At 37.4% G+C, this 24,972-nt stretch overlaps 1 protein-coding gene across 2 annotated transcripts in view; it reads left to right on the top strand.

Annotated features, from left to right (window-relative positions):
* The window catches only part of micu3a (mitochondrial calcium uptake family, member 3a), a 153,909-nt gene that overhangs the window by 91,710 nt on the left and 37,227 nt on the right, over positions 1 to 24,972 (top strand). For both annotated transcript variants that reach the window (XM_073064596.1, XM_073064595.1), the window contains exons 7-9: positions 1,212 to 1,286; positions 1,648 to 1,689; positions 8,222 to 8,320. In XM_073064596.1, coding sequence (XP_072920697.1) covers positions 1,212 to 1,286; positions 1,648 to 1,689; positions 8,222 to 8,320 — 216 coding nt within the window. The remainder of the gene's footprint in view (positions 1 to 1,211; positions 1,287 to 1,647; positions 1,690 to 8,221; positions 8,321 to 24,972) is intronic.

Here is a 24,972-nt window from a genome sequence, read left to right as displayed (position 1 = left end):
GTTTCCTCCAATATACCAAAGATGTGCAGGTTAGTAGTTTAATTGACCATTGTGAAATGCTGCTGATATAGATTAAGGGGGAGTTATTGTGAATGTGGGTAGAATAAAAATTGGGATTGGTATAATAAATGCTTGGCATTCAGTACATACTGTGTGGCCAAAAGGTCCATTTCCATGCTTACTGACTCTACTTTAAGGTGAGCTCCTGTCTTGGAAGGGCAGACTTCTGATTTACAACACTGCACTTTTGACTACAGGACTGATGCAGGGTCTTGACTCAAAAAGTCAACCATTCTTCTGTCTCCACAGATGCTAACTGACCTGTTGAGTTCCTCTAGCAGCTTGTTTTTTTTTGCTCAAGATTGGAGCATCTGCAGTCTTTTGTATCACTACTGCAGCTATAATCTTACTAACTGTAAGATACAGACAATGCCTGAAAACCAGTGGTGATAAAAAAGGTTCAAGCTCCACACTGCCACATGAATTCAGCTGACAAGGTTCTCTGCCACAACCTGTATTGTACAAGTCTCAGGAAAGCCTCTCGACTCTTTCTGAGCCTATTGATCAAATCCAGCTATAACTGCCTGCTGCATGATGTCTATAGAGATTCAGTTAGGCAGTCCCAGTGGAGACTTATCTATTCCTGCACCGACCAAGAGGAGGGAGTATTTCAAGTATTTCCTATTTTCATTATTGGCCATTATGTTACTTGTAAGGTTCAAGATCTCTTGTAGAAACCAGAATGTCAGTTTACTTAACTCTTAATGGCAATACCAATTCTTACACACAGTGAGCAAATGTTTTTGTACAAGTATAAATCTAAGGTTGTACAAGTTTTTTAACTCAATATGTGGGTGTGTGATCTCTTTTTTATATAAAATAAGTTAAATAATTTACCTGATGCACCCTGACTGGCATTTTGCTTCTCCACTCTCAAGTCTTAAGTAGGTTTTCCACCCAAAATGTTAACAATTTCTTTTCTCCCACAGATGCTGCTTAACCCACTAAATTCTTCCAGCAGATTGTTTACTACTACAGATTCCAGCATCTTGCAGTCAATTGTGTCTCCAATTTACTTTCCAGCTTGCTTCATTGTGGACAGTTCAGGGTTAAAGGAACGTTTCACAATGGTGCTTTAAACTTACTGTAAACCTAGTATTGCATGTAGATGTAGAATTAAATGTGAGCTATAAAATAATATTTTATTTTAGTTACAGGAAATTTTCAGAAAGAAAAATGAGAAAAGAGGTAGAAGAGGTATCGATGAGGAGAAGTCGGCGCAAGTGGTGAGCATGTACTTCTTTTCTAGTTTTGATTGTAATGAAGTTGGCTATTTAAAATGACATGAACAGCAGTTTAGTCTTAATCGTATCACTTGTGATGTCAATTACAAACCTTCAAAAATCCTAGCCATGATTGATAATTTGAGTCTTGTATATCAATGATTTTCAGAGATCAGGGCTCCAGAGTAGACGGGGAAATATCAATATTAGACCCAAGACATCAGTTCTATTCTGCCTGTGTGTTTTAATCTGAGAATGTGTTTGTATGACTGACTGCACTTTCTAATTGCTTTATCTTTTCCTTTCCTTTTCTAATTTGCTGACTACAATCTGTAATTTGACACCACACCATATGCCATGTAAGAATCTGCAACTTTTTGGTTATCAATATGCTCCTAATTACAGTGTATGTATTGCTCTTCAATTATATCTGCATGTGAATTTATGCAGGATACCCTTTAAGAGTGTAATACTTGCGTATGAAAAGATAGCATGCTTCTTGATTAGTAACATCCTGCATCCCAAAGCGGGCTTCAAAGTATAGAAAATCTATCTTATAATTATCAAATGTACACATACATGTTTTGAAAATTAAACCTTCAGAGGCTCTGGTAACATGATCAATCAAAGTCTTCTTTAAAAGCTTAATCCAGATTGAATTAAGTAATTGTTGAATTCTAACCATTTCAATTAATTGTTTACCAATTATACTTCCTTCCTGAGGGCATGTTTAGAATTTAATAATATAAAAATCAATAAAATCATCTGATAACACAGCTAATAGACTAAGTAAATGCTACTGTATTTATATTGGAAAATGAAAAGAGTATCTGTTGAAGAAGACTAAATTGATCATATAATAAGAAGATGAAAGAGTTGTTCTCTAATTTCTGGTGCCAGGCAGCACAGTGGCATAGTGTTTAGCACAATGCTTCACAGTATAATTTCTGGTGCCTTCAAAAAATAATCTGAACTGGATATTTAATTTACTATGTCATTGCATTGATTAGATGAGAAAGGAAATAGTTTTATATAAGTTTAATGAAAGAAAAAAACTATTTTTTATATACATTAAGAAATGTATAATGTATTCTGCATGTACATGCAGAAAATACGCTATAAGCATTTTCTGCACATTTCCATTTTCATTTGTCTGTGTACATTTGCAACTAAGCTGACTTTCTTACCCATATAGTTTTATGGATGCTTATGTCATTCTAATTGTTTCTTCTTGGTATTAACTGATATCAAGACCCTGGTACTTCCATTCCCTACTTCCAGCGGCAATCTGTCTCTGGACTCCAGCCACAGGCCAACTTATTTCACTTCCATTCATGCATGACAATCTGAGAAAGAAATTGTAGTTACACCTATTACTTCAAATGTTTTTCCCATTAGACTTCGTAGATTTAGAGCTTTAGAAACCTGTTCTTAGAGTTATTACCATATTAATGAAAAATCAGGACCTGTTATTATCAACACTTTACAGCATATGATATTTTACATGAATATACCATGGATCCCTCAAAATTCTATATGATATATATCTTTACTACAGAGGCAAAAAGCTTGGAGCAAAGCTTAAAAGCATGGTATGACACTTGGCTTAAAACTAGTCTGTCTGTCATAAGCTGTGTCTCAGTCTTGAATTTTTAGTAATTAAAAACAGTGTTCTCACTTTTCTGGTCTGAGGGCTCTGTTTCCACTACACCCCCTTTTCATCTCAGACTAGTTGGTGACAAACCTTCACTGCAAGACAATATAAATTCTACTTGTTTAGTGTCATGTGAGATTTCTGCACCTCGACTGTGTAAAGGAAAATAAATGAATATGGCATACAGATAAAAATGTGCCTAATCAGAGTAAGATGAGTAAGAACTTGACAAACTTTGTCCAGGGCAAAGAACACAGAGAATACAAAAATACAGCAGATACCCAGAAAGAGATCACAAAAGAAAATTGCAGAAATGGGGAAAACAGAGGAAAAACTCAGGACAAATAAAGAATTAAAGATGATCCAAAATGACAAAATTAGAATAGAGAATTAATAAAATTCTGTGCATACATGAAATAGAGCATCAAAGAATTAATGAAACAGGTATTATCAGTAACTTCACAACAACTGTTTTTTCCCTCATTTCTAGATTTTTTTTAAAGATTTTACTAAAAGATACTAAATTTCAATTATTTACTTTCTGAAATTTAGTGAACTTTTTCTTGTATGGGGGAAAATGTCTTTACATGAGTGCTATTAATAGTGCTACAAGAGTTAAAAGATTAAATTAAAACCCAAGAATATATATTTCCATACTTTTATTTCCTTGGTCTTGTGTCGTACATTTATGTTCCTTAAATAATAACATTTAGAATACATAATAATAGCACTGTATTTGAACAGTTCATTTACAGTATTTATGCAGGAAGAAGAATGTCTTATTTTTAAACAAAATAGAAAGTTAACAGTACCAGATTAATTTTGATACAATCTGGTTATCCAAAAGTTGACGTTTGACGAGTTTTATTCTTTGTGTTCTTGAACTTACTTGCTCATATATATTGTTGCTATAAATCAATATAGGTAGAACATTACAATATGTTTACAGATCATACCTAGGTTGTGAAAGCAAGGCATAAAGGCAACATGTTAGCATAGTGGTTAGCACATAGCTTTACAGTGCCAGCGACCTGGGTTCAATTTGCACCACTAGCTGTAAGCAGTTTGTACATTCTCCCCCATGGCTGTGTGGATTTCCTCTGGGTGCTCCAGTTTCCTTCCACATTACATACATGTATGGGTTAGTGGGTTAAGTAGTCACGTGTAGTTAGGCGGCACAGGCTTGTTGGGCCAGAAGGGCCTGTTACAGTGCTGTATCTCTTTTAAAAAAATATGTACAGCCTATGCTTATGATTGAGCATTTAGGAGACAAGTAGAATTTATTTGCTAGCTGCTGCAGGTCTGCAGGCATTTTCTGCCATGCAGGAACTCGGTTCATGACCACATTTCTCACTTGCGAACTGTTTGGGTTATAAACAAATCACAGGAATGGAACCCTGCTGTAAGCTGGGAATGACCTGTAAAGTTATATAAAGAATGCAGACTCCCCTATTCATTACCGTGCAGTATTTCTGGGCTAGTAGGCTGTATCAAGAGGAAGTCCACAGGAAGGAGCAAGTTCTTGTATCTCACTACTTAAAGATTGGCTGATCCCTTTTGTAATCCTGCAAAAATGTAGAATCCGACACTTCGAGAAAAATAATAACCTACCACTTAAGTATAATAGATTTGAAATGCAAAAGATTGAATTAATCCATAAACTTACCTGGAAAAGTATGATTTTTATGAATAATTGCATTTTGCCCTACAATTCATTTTTAAGAACTTGAGAGCATCAGAAATAGCAGCTGCATTAGTCTCTTCAGCACTTTGGGCTTTTTGTGCCAATCAGATCTTAACTGATCTTGATTTTGATTCCAATTTTCTACTGATGCTCAATTTCTTTGATAACCTTGTCTCAAGTCTATAGTTCTCAGTCTTGTATATATTCACTGATTGACTGCCCAGAGTTCCCTATGACAGAACATTCCAGAATTCACTACACTAAATAAATGTATTTTTGCATGCATCTTGAATTAGCATACCTCTTATTCTTGGGTCACGCCACCTAATTTTGCCACAACCAATTTTAAAAGCCATCTTAGATTAGAAAAAGGAGAAGGTCATAGAGTCATAGAAAAGTACAGCACAGAAATAGGCCCCGAGGCCCATCTAGACCAAGCCAAACCATTTAAACTCTACTCCCATCGACCTGTACCGGGACCATAGCCCTCCATATCACTACCAACCATGTACCTATCCAAACTGCTCTTCAACATTGAAATTAGTTGGCATTCACCAATTGTGCTGGCCGCTCATTCCACACTCTCATGACCCTCCGAATGAAGAAGTTTCTCTTCATGTTCCCAATAAACTTTTCACCTTTCACCCTTAACCCGTGACCTCTAGTTGTAGTCCCACCCAGAGGAAAAAGCCTGCTTGCTTTTACCTTACCTATTCCCTTCTTAGTTTTGCATACCTCTATCAAATCTTCCCTCAGTGTTCTACGAACTAAGGAATAAAGTCCTAACCTATTTAATCTTCCCTTGTAACTCAGGTCCTCCAGACTGGCAACATCTTTGTAAATTTCCTCTGTAGTCTTTTAACTCTATTTACATCTTTCCTGAAGTAAGGTGACCAAAACTGCACACGATACTCCAAATTAGGGTTCACCAATGTTTCTTACAACTTCAATATAAAATCCCATCTCCTTCAATACTTTGATTTATGAAGGCCAATGTGTCAAAAGCTTTCTTTACAATTCCATCAACCTGTAATGCTACTTTCAATGAATTATTGACCTGTATTCCCAGATCCCTTTCTTCTACTGTACTCCTCCGTGCCCTACCATTCATTATGTAAGACCTACCCTGTTTGTCCTTCCAAAGCACAAAGCCCGACACTTGTCTTCATTAACTTCTATCTGCCATTTTTCAGCCCATTTTTCCAGTTGGTCCAGATCCTACTGCAAGCCATGATAGTCTTCCTCACTGTTCACTACACCCTCAATCTTGGTGTCATCGCAATTTTACTGATTCAGTTAACCACTTTATCATCCAGAACATTGATACAGATGACAAACAACGAAGGACCCAGCACCACCTCCACTGTAATCTGTATATCTGTATAGAGTCCATGAAGTTGATGATGTTTTGCCTTACTTTGATAGACTATGTAAGTACAGATGCAAAAAAAAACATTTAGGATCTCCCTCCATCTTTCTTGGTTCGACACATGGATTATGATCTTCCAGAGGACCAATTTTGTCCCTAGCAATCCTTTTGTTCTTAACGTATCTGTAGAAACCCTTAGGATTCTCCTTCACCTTGTCTGCTAAGGCAACATCATGCATTCTTTTAGCCCTCGTGATGGCTTTAAGTGTTCTCTTGCATTTCTTATACTTTATAAGCACCTCATTTATTCCAACCTGCCTCTATCTGCAATTCACCTTTTTTTTTAACCAAGGCCTCTGTCTCTTGAATACCAAAGTTTCCTACACCTGTTATCATTACCTTTTATTCTAACATCCACATACAAGCTTTGTACTTTCAAAATTTTGTTTTTGAAGGCCTTCTATCATTGCCAGAAAACAGCCTGTCCCAATTCATACTTACCAGATCATTCATGATACTGTCAAAATTGGCCTTCCTCCGTATTAGAATCTGAACCCAAGGACCAGACCTATCTTTTTGCATGTTTACTTTGAAACTAGATGCAAAGTGTTCCCCTACACAAATTTGTCACTTGTCCTGTCTCAATCCTTAATAGGAAATCAAGTACTGCACACTCTCTCTCATTAGGACTTCTGTGTACTGATTAAGAAAACTTTGCTGAACACATTTAATAAATTCTATCCTATCTATTTCTTATACAGTATGGAAGTCACGGTCAATACATGGAAAGTAAAAATCACCTACTATAACAACCTTATGTTTCTTGTAACAGTCTACGATCTGTCTACAAATTTGTTCCTCTAAATCCCACGGTCTGTTGGGTGGTCTGTAATATAGCCCTATTAACATGGTCATACCATTTTTATTACTCTGTTCCACCCAATGCGCCTCACTAGACAAGTTCTCCAGTCTGGCCTGACTGAGCACTGCTGAGACATTTTTCTTGACTAGTAATGCCACCCCTCCTCCTTTAATCCCTCCCACTCTGTTACATATAAAAAAACAACAGAACCCCGGAGTATTCAGCTGCCAGTCCTGTCCCTCCTGAACCAAGTCTCACAATGGCTACAATATCACAATTCCAGGTGTTGATCCATTCCCTGAGCTCTTCTGCCTTTCCTACCCTACTTCCTACATTGAAATATACACCTCTCAGGTCATCAGTTGCACCATCAACTCTCTCCTCATTCTCTTACTCTCTAGTGTTTTTATGGATTCAAGGACTGTTCAGAAATTTGATGGCACAGGAAAAGAAGTTGTTCTTAAAATGTTGAGTGTATCCTTTAAGCTTGTACTCCTCCCTGATAGCAGTAATGAGAAGAGGGCATGTCCTGGGTGGCGGGGGTCTTTAATGATGGATGCCACCTTTTCAGGCATCGTCTTTTGAAGATGTCCTTGATGGTGGGGAGGTTAGTGCCCATGATGGAACTAGCTGAGTTTACAACCCTCTCTACCTTTTTCCGATGGTGTGCTTTGGTGCCTGCATACCAGACGGTGATGTAACCAGTTTGAATGCTTTCCATTGAACATCATTAAATATTTTCTAGAGTCTTTGGTGACATACCAAATCTCCTCAAACTCATAAAAGATGTATAATCACTGGCATGCTTTCTTTGTAATTACACCAATATGTTGGGCCCAGGATAAATCTTCAGAGATGTTTACACACAGGAACTTGAAACTGCTTACCCTTTCCACTGCTTGACCATCAATAAGGACTGGTTTGTGTTCTCCTGACTTCGCATCCTGAAGTCCACAATCAGTACCTTGAGTGAAAGGTTGTTGCTGCAACACCACTCAACCAGCCGATCTATCTTTCATGGCTTTACACTAGCCATGAGGCTAGTATAATTATTTTTAGATCCAGGAAGCAAAACTATACACAGTATCACACTCAAAATGCTGGAGGAACTCAGCAGGGCAGGCAGCATCTATGGAAAAGAGTACAGTCGACGTTTCAGGCTGAAACCCTTCAGCTGTACACAGTACTCCAGGTTACAAAGAAACAATGTATTTAAATTATAGGATATGCACTCCTAAAATTCCTTATTCAATCAAAATGAAGGGAGCAGAATTACTTAATTTTTTTTAGTGTCTTGTATGGAACTTTCACTATATCTCCTTAACAATGTTGAACGTTACAACAATTATACCTTTTCATAACTCTGCAGGTGTTAAAAAAAGATTGCCCAGATCATACCACAGATCGAAGTTACTGGGATACATTGAGACGTAACACCAGCCAAGCACTCTTTTCAGATCTTGCAGAGGTACAAAAATAACTGAAAGAGTCCTGAGAAATTTTAGTAATTTATTTGTGTCAATGCATTTTATTTGCAATGTGCTTACACTGTCATTTCTGTGGTTTGCAAAACACAAAGGACAGTGTGGTTCTAAAGTTAAGTTCCAAAACTTGAGACTGTGTAGTACAATAGTGATTATTACCAGATTATCAACAGAAAATTCAAATCCCCACATTAGCAGTTTTGGGATCTATTTTTTTTAAATCAGGGAATAAATTGTTAGCTTATATAAAATATATTTAAATAAAATGATCTTTAAAGAATCACTGGAGTCAGGGAGGGGCCCAGAGGACTGTAAATGTTAAGAAGTGATCATGTCTAACAAGTCTAGAATTCCTCTGAAGGTAACAAGGAAGTTAGATGGAAGAATCTGGGTGTATTTACTTGTATTTTCAGAAGGCCTTCAATAAGGTGCCACACACAAGGCTGCTAAACAAAGTATTAGCATAGAAAGAATAGCTGACTGGCAGAAGGCAAAAAATGTATATAAAGGAGTCTTTTTCAGGATGGCTGCTGGTGATCAGTGGAGTTCCACAGGGGTCAGTGTTGGGACCACAACTTTTCACTTTGTATATTAATGATCTGCAAGAAGGAAATCATGACATTTTTGCCATATTTTTAGATGATTCATAATAGGTAGAAGGACAATTAGGGATGCAGAGGCAGAGAGTCTCTGAAGGACATAGGTTAGGAAAACAGGTACAGGAGTGGCAGGTGGAATACACCAGAGGGTAGTGTGAGGTTATGCACTTACTCGGAAGAATAAAGGCGTGGATTATTTTATAAATAGACAGAAGATTCGGAAATTGAAGGTGCAAAGGCGCATAGAAGTCCTAATTCAAGATACCCAAAAGTTAACTTGCAGGTTGAGTTGGTAGTAAGGAAGGCAAATGTAATATTAGCATTCATTTCAAAACGACTAGAATACAAAAGTAATGAAATACTACTGAGGTTTTATACGGCATTGGTCAGATTAAATTTGAAAGGTTTTGAGCAATGTTGAAAAATTTGATCCAGAACGTAAGGAAAGGTGTGCTTACCCTGGAGGGTCCAGAGGAGGTTCACACAAATGATCCTGCGAAAGAAAGGCTTAATGTACAAGGAGAATTTGATGGCTCTGGGCCAGTACTCCCTGGAGTTTAGAAGAATGCGGTTTTATTGAAAACTACCATATATGAAAGGCCTGGATGGAGTGGATATGGATAAGGTATTTCCAATAGTAGGAGTGTCTAGGATGTAAGGTAAAGCCTTAGCAAAAAGATGCCCCTTTCTGAAGGAGGAATTTCTTTAGACAGAAGATAGTGAATCTGAAACTGCAATTGGAATTGGTTTACGATCGTCACTCGTACCTAGATCCAGTGAAAATTTGTCCTGCATATAGTCATACAGATCAAATTGTTCTACATCAATGCACAAAGTGCAACTGAGGTAGAACAAGGTTAAGCTATAACAATACAAAATATAGTGTAATAGCTACAGAGAAACCGCAATGCAGGTAAACTACAAGTTGTACAATCCTAATGAGGTAGCTTGTGAAATCAAGATTCCATTTTATTGCACTAGGGAACCATTTAATATTCTTATAACAGTAGGGTAGAAGCTGTCCCTGAGCCTAGAGGTATGTGCATTCAGGCTTTTGTATCTTCTGTTTGATGGAAAAGGAGAAAAAGAGAATGTCCGGGGTGGGTGAAGTTTCTGATTGTGCTGGCTGCTTTACTCAGGCAACAATAAGTTTAGACAGAGTCCTTGGAGGGGAGTCTGGTTTCCCTAATGTGCTGAGCTGTATTCACAACTCTGCACTTTTTGCAGTGACCTGCAGAGCAGTTGCCATGCCAAGCCCATTATGCATTCAGAGAGGATCAATGTGGAAATGCCAAATTTCTTGAGCCTTCTGAAAAAGTAGAGACTTTGATGTGCTTTCTTGGTCATGGCATTCAGGACAAGCTATTGGTGATGTTCACTGCTAGGAATTTGAAGCTCTCAACCTCAACACTGTCGATGTAGACAGGAACATGTGCACTGTCCCCCTTCCTGAATTCAATGACAGTTCAAACACGAGGAAATCTGCAGATGCTGGAAATTCAAACAACACACACAAAATGCTGGTGGAACACAGCAGGCCAGGCAGCATCTATAAGGAAAAGCACTGTCGACGTTTCGGGCCAAGACCCGAAACGTCGACAGTGCTTCTCCTCAATGACAGTTCTTTTGTTTTGCTGACATAGAGGGAAAGGTTGCCGTCATGTTACCAATTAGTCTATCTCCTTCCTGTATTCTGATTCATCATGATTTGAGATATGGCACATTACAATGATATCTGCAAATTTGTAGATGGATTTAGAGCAGAATCTGGCCACGTAATCATGAGTGTAAAAGGAGCAGAGTAAGGGGCAGAGGATGCAACTATGTGGAGTAGCTGTGTTAAGAATCGTCATAGTGTAGGTGTTGCTGTCAGTAAGTCAAGGATTCATTTGCAATAGGGAGTGTTGCCATGGAATTTGATGTCACAGATGGTTGTGAAGATCAAGTCATTGGGTGTATTTAAGACAGAGGCTGATTAGTTCTTGATTGGTAAGGGAGTTGAGGGTTATGGGGAGAAAGCAGGAGAATGGGGTTAAGGAAGTAAATCAGCCACAAATGCATAGAGGAGCAGACTCAATGGGCTGAATAGCCTAATTGTGCTAACATATTTTATGGTCTTGTATCAATAGCATAAAAATCCATTAATTTCTTTCCAGTAGAAAACTATTCACTAAAATGACTGATTCTTTCTGGGTTTCCTGTAACGTAGCAACCGGTTTGAACTGCTCAATAGTTCAAGAATGTGACTCACTACTTCTTTCTCAACTCAGCTAGGAATAACCAATAAATGCAGACTTGTCTGTATCCATATCCACTTTTAAAATAGTGACATATAAATTGTTAAATTTATGGAGGTTTTTTGGTATGGAGTCAAAATTTTAAAATACTCAAGCATTTGGCTTAAGTATATCAATGTTTAGTAGAATATAGGAAATGAAATTCTATCATAGGGCAATGTTTTATGCAATGCATTTAATCTAAAAGTGATCAATGGATACTTTTAGTACTTTGTATCCATGGAATGGTCTTTAGAATGTTGGATCTGGCTGCTTTGGTGGACAGTGAGTAAAACACTCCATTTGCCCATAAAACAATAGAATTTGCATGGTCTGTACTCAATTTGGACTTAGATTAAAAATTTTCACCTAGTATACAAAAATGTTGTAGTAGACAGATTTCAAAACTAGTGATTTATATTTAGAGGATCCTGTTAAGTAATTAAATTTAGTTATGAGTTTATTCGTTCATTATTTCCACAACCTTCCCCATTAGTGTTACATTGGTAATACTTAGGCGCAAAATACTCATTCATGAACTCACTTACATCTTCCTCTGTACCTTATGGATTCCATTATTTTCAGTTATTATTTTATTATTAATATGCTTATAAAAGACAATTGACAGCAGTAATTTAGCCTCAATTTCAATAAACCTGCTTAATTACTCACTCTGTCAGTCAGTATTTAGTAGGTGCACCTGTGGCAGCAATTACAGCCTTGAGTCTTTGTGAATTGAATTGAATTGAATTGACTTTATTACTTACATCTTTCATATACATGAGGAATAAAAGTCTTTATGTTACATCTCCATCTAAATATGCAATTTATAGTAATTTGTAAAAAATAGTATGTACAACAGGATAGTCAATATAACATAGAAATACAGTTGTGTCAGCATAATGGCCTGGTGGCAGAAGCTGTTCTGGAGCCTGTTGGTCCTGGCTTTTATGCTGCGGTACCATTTCCCGGATAGTAGCAGCTGGAACAGTTTGTGGTCGGTGTGACTCAGATCCCCAATGATCCTTCAGGCCTTTTTTACACACCTGTCTTCGTAAATGTCCTGAATAGTGGGAAGTTCACATCTACAAATGCGCTGGGCTGTCCGAACCACTCTCTGCAGAGTTCTGCGATTGAGGGAAGTACAGTTCCCATACCAGGCAGTGATGCAGCCAGTCAGGATGCTCTCAGTTGTGCCCCAGTAGAAAGTTCTTAGGATTTGGGGCCCATATCAAACTTCAACTGTCTGAGGTGAAAGAGGTGATAGGTCTCTATCAGCTTTGCACATCTGGATATTATAATTTTTCCCCATTCTTCTTTACAAAACTGCTCAAGCGCTATCAGATTCCATGAGTGAACAGCCCTTTTCAAGTCCAGCCACAAATTCTCAATTAGATTGAGGTCTGGACTCTGACTTGGCCAACTTTGTTGTTTTTAAGCCATTCCTGTGTAGCTTTGGCTTTGTGCTTGGGGTCATTATCTTGCTGGCAAACAAATGTTCTCCCAAGTTGCTGTTCTCTTGCAGACTGCTGCATCAGGTTTTCCTCCAGGATTTCCCTGTATTTTGCTGCATTAATTTTACCCTCTACCTTCACAAGCATTCTAGGGCCTGCTGCATTGAAGCATCGCCACAGCATGATGCAGACACCACCATGCTTCATAGTAGGGATGGTGTGTTTTTGAAGAAGTAAGGTGCTTAGCTTATGTCAAATATAGCAGTTAGTCTGTTAGCAAAAAGCTCAATTTTGGTTTCATCTGACTATAGAACCTTCTTCCAACTGACTTCACAGAGTCTCCCATATGCCTTCTGGCAAACTCTGGCTGAGGTTTCATGTGAGTTTTTTTCAACTTTAAGGCTTTCACTTTGCCACTCTCCCATAAAGCTGCGACTAGTAATGCACCCAAGAACAGTTACCTTATGTGTACTCTCTCCCATCTCAGCCACTGAAGCTTTGAACTCCTCCAGAGTTGTCATAGGTCTTTTGGCTCCCTCACTAGTTCCCTTCTTGTACAGTCACTCAGTTTTTGAGGATGGCCTGCTTCAAGCAGATTTACAACTGTGCCATATTCTTTCTATTTCTTGATGATTGACTTTTGTACTCCAAGGGATATTCAGTGACTTGGAAATTGTTTTCTATCCATCTCCTGACTTGTGCTTTTCAATAACCTTTCTGTGGCATTGCTTGGAGTGTTCTTTTGTCTTCATGGTGTAATTTTTACCCGGATACTAATGCACCCTTCAACTACAATCAATTGAAACACCTTGACTGCACACAGATCTCCAAAAACAGATTTCCATTTAACTAATTATGTGACATCAAAAACCAGTTGCTTGCACCAGTGATGATTTGGTATATCATATTAAGGGGGGGTGGGGAATACTTATGCAGTCAATTATTTTGTGTTTTGTATTTGTAATTAATTTAGATCACTTTGTAGAGATCTGTTTTCAGTTTGACATGAAAGGGTCTTTTTCTATTGATCAGTGTCAAAAAAGCCAAATTAAATACACTGTCATTCAATGTCGTAAAACAATAAAACATAAGAACTTCCAAGGGGGTGAATGCTTTTTATAGGCACTGTGTATAAGGAAATGGTTGAATTAACTGTTGAAGGATTTCGAGAGAAACCAAGGTTTAGCTATCCAAAACACTCAACTTTTCTTGTACTGTATTCTCTGGTATCACTAGATATAGCAGTAAGTTTATGGAAATGCAGAAACCTGGATATTTGAAAGAATGTAAAACAGTATTAATTTTATTGTAATAAAGGTATAAATGGAAGAACACCTGAACAAATAGTAAATGCTAGAGAGGAGGAGTTCAGAGTTTTAATACCCTTATCACTAAAAGCAGGAAGATAGTATAATACAATGGATGCTGGAGATGTAGATAGTTGCTGGTGAGGCAAGCTATGAATGAGCATGGAAGAGTTGCTACAAAGAAACCACAAATATGAGAACAATATTTTACAACACGTTATTTGCTTTATACATTTAAGATTTCAAGGAGAAGTGTTTTCTTCACAAGAAATTATTTTAGGAAGAGATTTAGCTTGCAAGTAGATTAATGCTAAAATCAGAAAACTTTGAAACCATCTCAGAATCAGAAGAAGAATCAGGTTTATTATCACCAGCATTTGACATGAAGTTTGTTAACTTAGTAGCAGCAGTTCAATGCAATACATAATATAGAAGAAAAATAAATAAATAATTACAGGAAGGATATTAATAAGGTTGAAAGAGTGCAGAGAAGGTTTACAAGGATGTTACCGGGACTTGAGAAACTGAGTTACAGAGAAAGGTTGAATAGGTTAGGACTTTATTCCCTGGAGCATAGAAGAATGAGGGGAGATTTGATAGAGGTATATAAAATTATGATGGGTATAGATAGAGTGAATGCAAGCAGGCTTTTTCCACTGAGGCTAGGGAAGAAAAACACCAAAGGACATGGGTTAAGGGTGAAGGGGGAAAATTTAAAGGGAACATTGGGGGGGGCTTCTTTACAGAGAGAATGGTGGGAGTGTGGAATGAGCTGCCAGATGAAGTTTTAAATGCGGGCTCACTTTTAACATTTAAGAAAAACTTGGACAGGTACATGGATGAGAGGTGTATGGAGGGATATGGTCTGGGTGCAGGTCAGTGGGACTAGGCAGAAAAATGGTTCGGCACAGCCAAGAAGGGCCAAAAGGCCTGTTTCTGTGCTGTAATGCTCTATGGTTCTAAATAAGTAAATCTTATTCAGTATACTTTGTACAGTATATGTATATTGAATAGATTTAAAAATCTTGCAAAAATCAGAAGTACTATATATTTTTAAAAGTGAGGTAGTGTCCAAGGGTTCAATGTCCATTTTGGAATCAGATGGCAGAGGGGAAGAAGCTGTTTCTGAATCACTGAGTGTGTGCCTTCAGGTTTCTGTACCTCCTACCTGATGGTAACAGTGAGAAAAGGGCATGCCCTGGGTGCTGGACATCCTTAGTAATGGACTGCCTTTCTGAGACACCACTCCTTGAAGATGTCCAGAGTACTTTGTAGGCTAGTACCCAAGATGGAGCTGACTAAATTTACAACCCTCTGCAGCTTCTTTCGGTCCTGTGCAGTAGCCCCTCCATACCAGACAGCGATGCAGCCTGTCAGAATGCTCTCCACGGTACGACTATATAAGTTTTTGAGTGTATTTGTTGATATGTCAAATCTCTTCAAACTCCTAATAAAGTACAGCAGCTGTCTTACCTTCTTTATAACTGCATCTATATGTTGGGACCAGATTAGATCCTCAGAGATCTTGACACCCAGGAACTTGAAACTGTTCACTCTCTCCACTTCTGATCCCTCTATGAGGATTGGTATGTGTTCCTTCGTCTTACCCTTCTGAAGTCCACAATCAGCTCTTTCATCTTACTGACGTTGAGTGTCAGGTTTTTGCTGGGGCACCACTCCACTAGAAACATAGAAAAGCTACAGCACAATACAGGCCCTTTGGCCCACAATGCTGTGCCGAACATGTACTTACTTGAGAAATTACCAAGGGTTCCCCATAGCCCTGTCCAGGAGTCTCTTAAAAGACCCAATCGTATCCAGCTCCACCACCATCGTCGGCAGTCCATTCCACGCACTCACTACTCTCTGCATAAAGAACTTACTCCTGACATCTCATCTGTACCTCTTCTAAGCACCTTTAAACTGTACCCTCTTGTGATAGCCATTTCAGCCTGGGAAAAAGCCTCTGACTATCCATACGATCAATGCCTCTCATCATCTTATACATTAGTTGGCATATCTCATTCCTGTACGCCCTGTCGTCACCACCTGAGATTCTACCAACAATGGTTGTATCGTCAGCAAATTTATAGATGGTATTTGAGCTACGCCTAGCCACACAGTCATAGGCATATAGAGAGTAGAGCAGTAGGCAAAGCACACACCCCTGAGGTGCACCAGTGTTGATTGTCAGCAAGGAGGAGATGTTATCACTAATCCACACAGTTGTGGTCTTCCGGTTAGGAAGTCGAGAATCCAATTGCAGAGGGAGGCACAGAGGCCCAGGTTCTGCAACCTCTGATTCAGGATTGTGCAAACGATGGTATTAAATGCTGAGCTATATTCGATGAACAGCCCCCTGACATGGGTGTTTGTGTTGTCCAGGTGGTCTAAAGCCGTGTGGAGAGCCATTGAGATTGCATCTGCCATTAACCTATTGTGGCGATAGGCAAATTGCAAGGGGTCCAGGTCCTTGCTGAGGCAACAGTTCAGTCTAGCCATGACCAACGTCTCAAAGCATTTCATCACTGTTGATGTGAATGCTACTGGGCAACGGTCATTACGGCAGCTTACATTATTCTTCTTAGGCACTGGTATATTATTGCCTTTTTGAAGCAAGTCAGAATTTCCACCCGTAGCAGTGAGAGGCTGAAAATGTCCTTGAGTACTCCCACCAGTTGGTTGGCACAGATTTTCAGAGCCTTGCCAGTTACATAGAAACACAGAAAACATAGAAAAGCTACAGCACAATACAGGTCCTTCAGCCCACAAGGTTGTGCCGAAATGTCCCTACCCTAGAAATTACCTATAGCTTACCTATAGCCCTCTATTTTTCTAAGCTCCATGTACCTATCCAAAAGTCTCTTAAAAGACCCTATTGTATCCACCTCCACCACCTTTGCCGACAGCCCATTCCACGCAGTCACCACTCTCTGAGTAAAAAAACTTACCCCTGACATCCCCTCTGTACCTACTCCCCAGCACCTTAAACCTGTGTCCTCTTGTGGCAACCATTTCAGCCCTGGGAAAAAGCCTCTGACTATCCACATGATCAACACCTCTCAACATCTTATACACCTCTATCAGGTAACCTCTCATCCTCCGTCACTCCAAGGAGAAAAGGCCGAGTTCACTCAACCTATCATCATAAGACATGCTCCCCAATCCAGGCAACATCCTTGTAAATCTCCTCTGCACCCTTTCTATGGCTTCCACATCCTTACTGTGGTGAGGCAACCAAAACTGAACACAGTTCTCCAAGTGGGGTCTGACCAGGGTCCTATATTGCTGCAACATTACCTCTCAGCTCCTAAATTCAATTCCACGATTAATGAAGGCCAATACACCGTTTGCTTTCTTAACCACTGAGTCAACCTGCGCAGCTGCTTTGAGCGTCCTATGGACTCGGACCCCAAGATCCCTCTGATCCTCCATGCTGCCATGAGTCTTACCATTAATACTATATTCTGCCATCATATTTGACCTACCAAAATGAATCACTTCACACTTATCTGAGTTGAACTCCATCCGCCACTTCTCAGCCCAGTTTGGCATCCTATCAATGTCCGGCTGTAACTTCTGACAGCCCTCCAAACTATCCACAACACCTCCAACCTTAGTGTCATCAGCAAACTTATGAACCCATCCCTCCACTTCCTCATCCAGGTCATTTATAAAAGGTTCGGCGCAGCCAAGAAGGGCCAAAAAGCTTGTTTCTGTGTTGTAATGTGCTATGGTTCTATAAAGGTTCCAGAACAGAACCCTGAGGCACTCCACTGGTGACCGACCTCCATGCAGAATATGACCCATCTACAACCACTCTTTGCCTTCTGTGGGCAAACCAGTTCTCGGTCCACAAAGCAATGTCCCCTTGGATCCCATGTCTCCTTACTTTCTCAATAAGCCTTGCATGAGGTACCTTATCAAATGCCTTGCTGAAATCTGTAAACACTACATCTACTGCTCTTCCTTCATCAATGTGTTTAGTCACATCCTCAAAAATTCAATCAGGCTCATAAGGCACGACCTGCCCTTGAGAAAGCCATGCTGACTATTCCTTAGCTTATTATACCTCTCCAAATGTTCATAAATCCTGCCTCTCAGGGTCTTCTCCATCAGCTTACCAACCACTGAGTTAAGACTCACTGGTCTATAATTTCCTGGTCTATCTCTACTCCCTTTGTTGAATAAAGGAACAACATTCGCAACCGTCCAATCCTCTGGAACCTTTCCCGTCCGTGTTGATGATGCAAAGATCATCACCAGAGGCTCAGTAATCTCCTCCTTCGCCTCCCACAGTAGTCTGGGTTACATCTCATCTGGGCCCGGCGACTTAACCAACTTGATGCTTTCCAAAGCTCCAGCACATCCTCTTTCTTAATATCTACATGCTCGAGCTTTTCAATCTGCTGCAAGTCGTCACTATTATCACCAAGAGCCTTTTCCATAGTGAATACTGAAGTAAAGTATTCATTAAGTACCTTTGCTATTTCCTCTGGTTCCATACACACTTACCCACTGTGAAATTTGATAGGTCCTATTCTTTCACATCTTATCCTCCTGCTCTTCACATACTTGAAGAATGCCTTGGAGTTTTCCTTAATCCTGCCCGCCAAGGCCTTCTCATGGCCCCTTCTGGCTCTCCTAATCTCCTTCTTAAGCTCCTTCCTGTTAGCCTTATAATCTTCTAGATCTCTAACATTACCTAGCTCTCTGAACCTTTTGTAAGCTTTTCTTTTTTTAAATATATTTTTAATTAAATTTTTAAGAGAATTACATACAATGAATAGAATGATAGAGTAATGAAAATTAATATTAGCCCTCCCCCCTCCCCTTAATCCTTCCCCCCTTAACATCCCTGTCTAAAAAAAAGGAAAAAGAAAGAAAGAAAGAAGAAAGAAAGGAGGATTGCCTAGATATCAGAGGATCCCCACATGTTCCATGGAGTTCAAAATAACTTTAGTATATATCTTTTTTTTCCCCAAATAACTAATAATTTTATCTTCAAAGGACCTATATATTTAATCATATCTTTTGTAGATAGGGGTGCCAAATTTTCAAAAATATATTCATTTCTTAAATTATAAGTAATTTTTTCAAGTGGAATGCAGCTATATATTTCATTATTCCAACGGTCCATAGTTAAGTATTAATCTGATTTCCAAGTAACTGCAATAGCTTTTTTGGCTACTGCCAATGCAATTTTTATAAATTTTTCTGATATTTATTCAATTTAGGTTTCGGTATTATCCCTTCAATATCGCCTAATAAAAGTAATATTGGGCTATGTGGAAGTTGTATTCCAATAATTTGTTCCAGTAAAAGTCTTAGATTTATCCAAAAAGGTTGAATTTTAAAACAAGACCAAGTAGAATGTAAAAAAGTACCGATTTCTTGATTACATCGGAAACATTGGTCAGATAAATTTGGGTTTAATCTATTTATTTTTTGTGGTGTAATATATAATTGATGTAAAAAATTGTATTGTACTAATCTAAGTCGGACATTTATTGTATTTGTCATACTATCAAGACATAGTCTTGACCAATTTTTTTTCATCAATTTTAATATTCAAATCAGTTTCCCATTTTTGTCTTGACTTATAAATTCCTGGTTTAATTGTCTGTTTTTGAATCAAATTATACATACAAGACGTAAATTTTTTAATTTTTCCTTTTTGAATTAAAGTTTCTATTTCATCAGGTTTTGGCATTAACTTTGTTTGACCCAGTTTATGTCTTAAATAGGCCTTTAATTGAAAATAACAGAAAAGAGTGTTATTTGATATTTTATATTTATTCTTTAATTGATCAAACGACATCAATATACCTCATTCAAAACAGTCACCTATATATCGGATCCCTTTTTGAAACCAGTTATATAAAAGTTGATTATCCATTGTAAAAGGAATAGGTCTATTTTGAATTAGGGTTCTCTTTGCTAATAAAGATTTCTTTATCTCATCATTCACATTTACCTTATTCCATAAATCAATCAAATGTTTAAATATAAGAGATTCTTTCTTTTCCCATATCCATTTGGATTCCCATTTATATATAAAATCTTCTGGTATATTTTCTCCTATCTTATCTAACTCTATTCTAATCCATGCCAGTTTTTGTTCATCAAAAAAAGATGCAATAAATCTAAGTTGATATGCTTTATAATAATTCTTAAAATTTGGGAGTTGTAACCCTCCTAGGTCAAATTTACATGTCAATTTTTCCAACGATATTCTTGACATCTTACCTTTCCAAAGAAACTTCTTCACACATCTATTCAACTCTTGAAAAAACTTCTGGGGCAGTTGTATTGGTAATGTTTGGAATAAATATTGTAATCTAGGAAATATATTCATTTTTACAGCATTAACTCTACCTACTAATGTTATTGGTAACATCATCCATTTATCAAGATCTTCTTGTATCTTTTTCAATAATGACAAATAATTTAATTTATATAAATTCTTTATATCATTATCGACTCTTATACCTAAATATTTTATACCATTTGTCGGCCATCTGAATTGAGTTACTAATCAACATTGACTATAATCTCCTTTAGTAAGGGGTAAAATTTCACTTTTATCCTAGTTTACTTTATACCCTGATATTTTCCCATATTCTTCCAATCTAAAAGATAATTTATGCAACAAATGCAATGGATTTGTTAAATAAATCAGAACATCATCAGCAAATAAATTAATCTTATATTCCTCCTGGTTAACTCTGAAGCCCACAATATCTGGATCCATTCTAATTAATTCAGCTAATGGTTCTATCACCAATACAAATAGGGCAGGTGATAATGGACAGCCTTGTCTAGTTGACCTTGTTAACTGGAATGATATTGAAATTTGACCATTTGTCACTACTTTAGCTTTGGGACTAGTATTTAAGGTATTAATCCATTTTATAAAAGATTTTCCTAACCCATATTTTTCCAATATCTTAAGTAAAAAGTCCCATTCCAATCTGTCAAATGCTTTTTCTGCATCCAAAGCAACTGCCACACTCATTTCCTCCTTCTTTTGTGCCAGATGAATTATGCTAAGTAACCGAGTTACATTATCTGCCGATTGTCTATTTTTAATAAAGCCTGTTTGATCCATATGTATTAATTTTGGTAAATATTTAGATAATCTATTAGATAAAATTTTTGCTATTATTTTATAATCCGTATTCAACAAAGAGATAGGCCTATATGATGTTGGTTTTAAAGGATCTCCTATCTTTTTTTGGCAATACTATTAAGATCGCTGTCGAAAAAGATTGTGGAAGTTTATGTGTTCTTTCCGCTTGATATATTAACTCCATAAAGGGAGGGATTAATAAATCTTTAAATTTTTTATAAAATTCAGGCGGAAAACCATCTTCTCCTGGAGATTTGTTACTCTGGAGTGATCCTAGAGCTTCTTCAACCTCTTAATGTAAAGGGCATATCTAATCCTTTCTGTTCTTCCGAATTCAATTTTGGAAGAGTTATTTGTGATAAAAAAAAATTCTATCTCAGCAACTTCATTTTGTGATTCTGATTGATATAATTCAGAGTAAAATTTTTTAAAAGTTTCATTAATTTCTAAAGGTTTATAAGTAATTTTATTTGCACTTGTTCTAAATGCATTTATTGTTTTGGAAGCTTGCTCTGTTTTCAACTGCCAAGCAAGAATCTTGTGTGATCTTTCACCTAATTCATAATATCTCTGTTTAGTTCTCATAATTACACTTTCTGTTCGATATGTCTGGAGGGTATTATATTGTAGCTTCTTATTGACAAGTTGTCTTCGTTTTTCTTCTGTCATATATCTTTGGGATTCTTTTTCAAATTTTGTAATCTCTTTTTCTAATTGATCTATTTCTACCATATATTCCTTCTTAATTTTAAAAGTATAACTTATTATCTGACCCCTCAAATATGCTTTCATTGCTTCCCATAATATAAATTTATCATCAACTGAATATGAGTTTGTATCCAAAAAAAATTGGATCTGTTTTTTCATAAAATCACAAAAATCTTGACGTTTTAGTAAAATTGAATTAAATCTCCATCTGTAAATCAATTCCTCCTTATCCATCATTATCAAGGGGGAATGATCTGACAGTATTCTTGCTTTATATTCCACACTTTTCACTCTATCCTGAATATTCATTGATAATAGGAAAAAATCAATCCTTGAATAAGTTTTATGTCTATTTGAATAAAATGAATAATCTCTTTCTCTTGGATTAATTCTTCTCTATATATCAATCAAATTTAAGTCTTTCATCAATGATAAAGTTAGCTTTATTACTTTTGATTTTATAACAGCCTTAGCTGACATATCTAGAACCGGGTCTAAACAAAAATTAAAATCTCCACCTATTAATATTTTATCATGTACATCGGCCAAATTCAAAAAAACTTCTTGTATGAATTTTGCATCATTTTCATTTGGTGCATAAATGTTCATAAGAGTCCATAATTCCGAAAAGATTTGACAATGTATAATCACATATCTCCCCACAGAATCAATTAGTACATTTTGTATTTTAATTGGTAAGGTTTTATTAACCAAAATTGCAACTCCCGTCGACTTTGAATTAAATGAAGTTGCAATAACACTTCCAACCCAATCTCGCTTTAATTTCTGATGTTCTGTCTCTGTTAAATGTGTTTCCTGCAAAAAAAGCTATATCTCCTTTCATTTTCTTAATATATGTTAAAACTCTTTTTCTTTTCACAGGTCCATTAAGCCCATTAACATTAAAACTTAAAAAATTGAGTAAATTAGTCATTCATAATACCTTGGGGAATCTCTTTAAAATTCTCCATGTTGCTATGTGTCTCCCCCCACCCCCCCCCCAATCATCCAGGCAAAAAAAAAGAAAAATAGAAGAAAGATAGATAGTAATGAAAAAAAATAACAAAATACCCCCCCACTAATGTTGTGAATGAATAGAAACACAACATTACCCCCCTCCGTTTTACGGGTCATGGCAATCGCCATGATTACACACGTGAATCCCGCAGCAATCGATCAGAAGCTCCTCCAGCTCCCCCGTAACAAAATAAAGATATATATAAGTGAAGAAGAAAAAAAATTAATCTGCTCCTAATTAATATTCCTCCATTTTTTTTATCTTGTTCCCCTTCTATCATATACTTAAAGTATATTTGTATATTCTTCTACTCATAAATGTCCATCAAATCCGATCCCTATCTCAATCTTCATCTTTAATCCATTTCATTTCCATAATTCTTTACCACATCTCGCGAATATTAGGAAGTTCTTGTACAAACTCCTCCGCTTTCTGATGATCAGTAAAAAATCTTCTTTCTTTGTCATCCAAAAAAATTATCAGTGTTGCTGGGTAGCTCAATATAAATTTATAACCCTTTTCCCATAAGATTTGTATCACTGAATTAAATTCCTTCCGCCTCTTCAAAAGGTTGTAACTTATATCAGGATAAAAAAGAACTCTTTTCCCTTCTATCATCAATGGCCCACTTCTCTTTCTGGCACCTTGAGCAGCTGCCTTCAAGATCTTTTCTTTATCTTGATATCTTAAACATTTTATCAAGATTGATCGTGGATTTTGATCTTGTTGGGGCTTTGGTCTTAAAGCTCTATGAGCCCTTTTGATTTCAATTAACTGACTTCCCTCTTCCATTTCCAAGATTTCCGGAATCCATTTTTGAAAGAATTTTATTGAATCTTCTCCCTCTATACCTTCTTTAAGACCAACAATCAATATTGTATCGTCTGCTGAAATTTTCGAGCACATCTACTTTTTCCAACAACTGTTTTCTTTCTGATGTCCAGGCAAGGATATTATCTTCCATCTTGTCCATTCTTTCAGTGTTGTCTCCCATTTTTTCTTCCAACTTTTTAACTTCTTTGTCCATTTTCTTTTGTTTTTCCACTACCTTATCAAGCGTAATCTTCACATTTCTAATATCTGTTTTTTATTACTTTTAATTCATGCATTATTTGTATCAGGACTTTACTTATGTCTCCACAAAGTTTTCCACCTTTAATTTCCTCCTGTTCTTCTTCTTCATCTATTTCTTCATCTGTGTTTTCCAGAGAGTCTGATTCTACTTCCAATTCACCTTCATTTTCACTTCCAGTCACAGTTGGAACTCGTAGTTTTGTTTGCACCTGTTTGTGCATACTCGTTTCTTCACGCATGCGCAGCTCCCGCTGTTTCTTCTTAGAGACCGTTGATATTGCCGCAGCCTCCTGCCCTGCACCATCGGAGGCGACATGTACTTCGCCAGGAAGAGATCCAACTTGAGTACGAGGCTCTGCCAAAATGGCCGGGCCTCTTTCCCCGCCAACTCGCGCTGTCTTCAAAAGTAGTAATTCTCTTCTATTTCTGTTTAGGAGGCATATCTAAAGATAGTCCTGAATTGTTTATAAGTAATTTCTAGAAGGTATTTATTAACTCTTCTTCACTTAAACTTTGTTTTATTGGTTTTTACAGGAGAGCTGGATTTCCACGTCTCGATCCTACGTCATCACGTGACGTCCCCCTTCTCATGGCCCCTTCTGGCTCTCCTAATTTCCTTCTTAAGCTCCTTCCTGTTAGCCTTATAATCTTCTAGATCTCTAACATTACCTAGCTCTCTGAACCTTTTGTAAGCTTTTCTTCTTGACCAGATTTATTACAGCTTTTATACACCATGTTTCCTGCACCCTACCATAACTTCCCTGTCTCATTGGAACGTACCTATGCAGAACTTCACACAAATATTCTCTGAACATTTGCCACATTTCTAATGTACTTTTCCTTGAGAACATCTGTTTCCAATTTAAGTTTCCTGATAGCCTCATAATTCCCCTACTCCAATTAAACACTTTTCTAACTTGTCTGTTCCTATCTCTGTCCAATGCTATGGTAAAGGAGATAGAATTATGATCACTATCTCCAAAATGCTCTCCCACTGAGAGATCTGACTCCTGACCAAGGTCATTTCCCAATACCAAATCAAGTACAGCCTCTCCTCTTGTAGGTTTA

This window comes from Hemitrygon akajei, chromosome 13 (genome assembly GCF_048418815.1).
Source record: "Hemitrygon akajei chromosome 13, sHemAka1.3, whole genome shotgun sequence".
NCBI classification, from domain to species: Eukaryota; Metazoa; Chordata; class Chondrichthyes; order Myliobatiformes; family Dasyatidae; genus Hemitrygon; species Hemitrygon akajei.
This window is presented reverse-complemented; position numbering and strand designations above follow the sequence as displayed.